This window comes from Nanorana parkeri, unplaced genomic scaffold (genome assembly GCF_000935625.1).
Source record: "Nanorana parkeri isolate BGI_ZX_2015 unplaced genomic scaffold, ASM93562v1 scaffold3270, whole genome shotgun sequence".
NCBI lineage: Eukaryota > Metazoa > Chordata > Amphibia > Anura > Dicroglossidae > Nanorana > Nanorana parkeri.
The window spans coordinates 29,356-30,095 of record NW_017309538.1 but is presented as its reverse complement, the minus strand read 5'-3'; the positions used below and the strand labels follow the sequence as shown (position 1 = coordinate 30,095).

Sequence of the window (740 nt, the reverse complement as noted above, 5' to 3'; positions counted from 1 at the left end):
GGAGATGAGCCCAGTGATACACAATACATATCAGTCCGTGACCTGAATGTGTCGCCCGTTCCCCCCTCTGGACTCATCACCATGGGGTGGAAAGAGAATCCAGATGATGCATCACAACCAAGATGGCGGCACCCAGCAGACTTCTCAAGTCTTGGCAGTCTCAGGGCTTTTCCTGTGTACATCCTCTGCCCCCGCCCCATTTCCTTTACACCCTTCTGTCCCCCCATTTCCTGTACATACACCCTTCTGTCCCCCCATTTCCTGTACATACACCCTTCTGTCCCCCCATTTCCTGTACATACACCCTTCTGTCCCCCCATTTCCTGTACATACACCCTTCTGTCCCCCCATTTCCTGTACACACACCCCTATATCCCCCATTTACCCTCCTCGGCACTTTGCTCTGCACAATGTCGCAAAGTTGTACATAGTCCCGGCTGTAGATGTACACGGGGGGCAGAGACTCCTCCATCACCGGGGATATTATTGTACGAGAGGCTTCCCTTCCACCGGATGTGACGTATGGGAGGGGACCGGAAGTAGGCGAAACACACAGAGGGCGCTGCGAGCTCGGGAATATTCTACCTTTATTGTCTATGTGGGGTGACCCCGGCAGTTGTACTGCCAGCATCACCGGGTGACGGGGGCGCAGTGTCAGTGCTATGGGGGTGCTGGGTGAGGGGCGCAGTGTCAGTGCTATGAGGTACTGGGAGAGGGGGTGTGGGGAGCAGTGCCATGGG

At 55.7% G+C, this 740-nt stretch overlaps 1 protein-coding gene across 2 annotated transcripts in view; it reads right to left on the bottom strand.

Moving 5' to 3' along the window:
* Positions 1 to 508, bottom strand: part of HDAC8 (histone deacetylase 8) — a 17,576-nt gene extending 17,068 nt beyond the window's left edge. For both annotated transcript variants that reach the window (XM_018574839.1, XM_018574840.1), the window contains exon 1: positions 386 to 508. In XM_018574839.1, the coding sequence (XP_018430341.1) occupies positions 386 to 472 (87 nt within the window). In that variant the 5' untranslated portion in view covers positions 473 to 508. The remainder of the gene's footprint in view (positions 1 to 385) is intronic.
* Positions 509 to 740: the final 232 nt, after the last annotated feature.